Genomic DNA, 2,998 nt, shown 5'->3' on the forward strand with positions numbered 1-2,998 from the left:
GCAGCAGGGCCACATTGCTGGCATAGCCCGTCAAGAGGCACCTATAATGATCAGGAAAGAGTGAGACAGGGTTGCTTCCGACGTCGGCTCGATTCTGGAAAGATACCAGACGTACTTGCGATAAATGACCGAGTCATCGTTGCACGTGCTGGGGCTCAGCTGCATTCGCTGGCAAATGTCAGCCAGTTGCTTGCGAATGTCCTCCGCCGTCTTCATGTTGCGCACATTGATAAAGTTGTCGTAGCACCAATCACGATCCCGCTTCATGCGCTGCCCAAGGGAAGGATTGCGATTGAACCCACACGGTATGAGCTGCATGATCTCCAATGTCTTGTTCGCCAATAATCAAAAGGCATGGGCACAAAAAGAAAACATACCCGGAATTGTCGATAGGCATTGAGGTAGGTACCGTGGTCACCCTCGTTGTGCCGGAATTTGGCTAGCGCTGCTTGGGCCTTATCCCTCACTTGCTGGGGCGTAAAGAAGATGGCATCCACTGACAACAAGGCAACAATTCTAGCACGCGATGCAAAGGTCAGCAAGCATCGGGACGCAGCTTCACTCATTCGATGCTCAAAGTCAACGCACGTCAAAATTTCATCAAGGCACTTGAATCGGCTGGTTGCCAGCAGGACACGGGCTAGTTGTGGTTCCAAGGGAAATTCAGCCATCTGTAGCGGATTTCGAGTGAGAGCAACGACATCAGAGTTCCACAGAACGGAAAACAAAAAACAAAAGGCGCACACATGTTGCCGAGAACGCAGCGGGTAGGACAACCAAGTGGAAAATAAAATATCATGTACCTGTCGGCCCAGCTGCGTAAGTTGCATGTCCTCGTCCACAGCCTCTGTCCATCGTCATCGCGATCCCCGAGACACCAATGTGAGCGAGAGGCAGAATGGATGTCGGGCAAACCAGCAGGAAACGAAGGACACACGCAAAGTGCTCAGTGCATCGACGGCGGCAAAAAGCGCTTCCTCCGTTGGCGGGGAAATAAAATCAAAATCCACTACGTCAATCTAAATAGCGCGCCGTCTCGGCCAGTCAGCCAGGCATCTTGAGCTTACACGGGCGGCACAGAGCCTTGATTCAGCCAGTACGAACCTGGAGTGCCAACAGCTGCAGAACCACGCTGCTCAAATTACAGCGGGTCATTTCGGCCGGCGTCGTATCGCTCAGCTCTGCAAATAGAGGCTCCGTGTACAGACGATAGCAAGAACCTGGTGCTTCACGACCAGCACGACCACAGCGCTGCCGAGCCTGGCCACATACACGGTCCCCAGGCAAACAAGTGAAATGCAAACCAAGGCTGCGATCCTCAATATGCCTGGCAATGCTCCCATTGGACCACCTACCTGGGCCTTGGACACTGAAGTGACACAGAGGGCATCCATACCTACAAGCAACAAACCGCATAAACTCGAAAGATTGCATCCAACGACTACGTGCTGATATGCAAAGCGCCCAGATGCCAAGGAGTAGTAGCGCATAAAACGTACGAGTTTTGGGATTGTGCGCGCGTTGCTTGACCAGCCCCGGGTCAATCACATGCCGCACGCCATTAATCGTCACCGACGTCTCTGCAATGTTTGTGGACAGGATGACCTGTCCGCGCCCGAGCACGCATTTTGATCAGTTGGGTGGGCTTGGCCTGAATGGCGCTGCTGGCTTGCACCATCATGCTTCGATAGCGTTGAGCCCACAAAGGTTTCAACAACTCACCTTGCGAACACCTGCTGGTGCAGGGCCGAAAACGCGCAGCTGCTCTTGTGGAGGCAGGGCACCGTACATGGGGCATACCATGAGCTCAGAGACGCCCTCTGGAGCACTATAGGTTGATGAGAGATGATCAAAACGGGGTGAGGAATGAAAGAGTGCGGGTATCATTGGCGAGCCGTGACCTGACAGCCCACGTGTACGTCCGGCTTAAGAAACCCCAACTGATGACTGACCTCTCCATGCACTGCTCCAACGTGCGCTGCATGCTCTCAATCTCTTCTTGGCCAGGCAAAAAGACAAGAATGTCTCCCTGTCGTTGTGATACACAGCAAAAAGGTCTTTGAGCATTGCAGCACGAGTGCCATCACTCCAGTTGCTATCGCACGGAAGTATTGGCGGCAGCCATGCAAGAAAAAGCAAAAAGAGGACCAACTCTATGCATACCGGCAAGGGCTCGTTGCGATGAATCTGCAAGATTGTGGCAATTGTCCCAGCCATGTAATCTTTGACGGGTTCGCGACAATACAAAACCTGTTGAAATATGGCCAGATAGGATGGTCAGTGAAGAAAAAGCACGGTCTCAAGCTTTCCAAGGTCGAGGCCGGTACGTTGCTGAACAGACCTCAACGGGAAAAGTACGCCCAGCCACGTAGAGTGCATTGGTGGTGTTGAAGTAATTGGCAAAGATCTCAGTATCAAGTGTCGCACTCATGATCACCAGCTAGACGTTGCGCACAAGAAAAAGGAAGATGTCAAGGCAGTTGCACACACACACACACACACACACACACACACACACACACACACACACACACACACACACACACACACACACACACACACACACACACACACACACACACACACACACACACACACACACACACACACACACACACACACACAAGCGGTCTGCGCCTTTAGGCACAGCTTCTTACCTTGAGGTCACGCCTCCTAGCGCAGAGCTCCTTGAGCATGCCCAACAGCACGTCTGTATTGACGGTTCGCTCGTGGGCTTCATCTAGCACAACAATGCCATAGCGAAGTAGCTGCTTGTTGTGGATGGCCTCGCGCAACAACATGCCGTCTGTCAAGTACTACCGGTCACAACAACCCGATTCGACCCAAGTTCGAGCGCACAAATATCAATTGAATGTGATGACATCCGTGGTGATGCAGAGCCACAGCGACCAAAGGGGGTTGACGGAAGGATGGCAGGCCGGGTACGAACCTTGATCCTTGTGCCTGGGCAGCTTTTGTCGTCAAAGCGGACCGTGTA

The 2,998-nt window shown here is 52.7% G+C and overlaps 1 protein-coding gene across 1 annotated transcript in view; it reads right to left on the minus strand.

Annotated features, from left to right (window-relative positions):
- The window catches only part of MONBRDRAFT_33723 (uncharacterized protein), a gene marked incomplete at both ends in the record, with an annotated part of 4,565 nt that extends 1,764 nt beyond the window's left edge, over positions 1-2,801 (minus strand). Inside the window, 15 exons of the mRNA XM_001748505.1 lie at positions 14-41; positions 116-270; positions 378-516; positions 589-671; positions 804-847; positions 938-1,019; positions 1,105-1,260; positions 1,356-1,396; positions 1,500-1,605; positions 1,723-1,828; positions 1,953-2,029; positions 2,164-2,250; positions 2,342-2,440; positions 2,491-2,631; positions 2,658-2,801. Of these exons, the coding sequence (XP_001748557.1) occupies positions 14-41; positions 116-270; positions 378-516; positions 589-671; positions 804-847; positions 938-1,019; positions 1,105-1,260; positions 1,356-1,396; positions 1,500-1,605; positions 1,723-1,828; positions 1,953-2,029; positions 2,164-2,250; positions 2,342-2,440; positions 2,491-2,631; positions 2,658-2,801 (1,488 nt within the window). The remainder of the gene's footprint in view (positions 1-13; positions 42-115; positions 271-377; positions 517-588; positions 672-803; positions 848-937; positions 1,020-1,104; positions 1,261-1,355; positions 1,397-1,499; positions 1,606-1,722; positions 1,829-1,952; positions 2,030-2,163; positions 2,251-2,341; positions 2,441-2,490; positions 2,632-2,657) is intronic.
- Positions 2,802-2,998: the final 197 nt, after the last annotated feature.

Source organism: Monosiga brevicollis, genomic scaffold (genome assembly GCF_000002865.3).
Source record: "Monosiga brevicollis MX1 MONBRscaffold_23 genomic scaffold, whole genome shotgun sequence".
Lineage (NCBI taxonomy): Eukaryota > Choanoflagellata > Craspedida > Salpingoecidae > Monosiga > Monosiga brevicollis.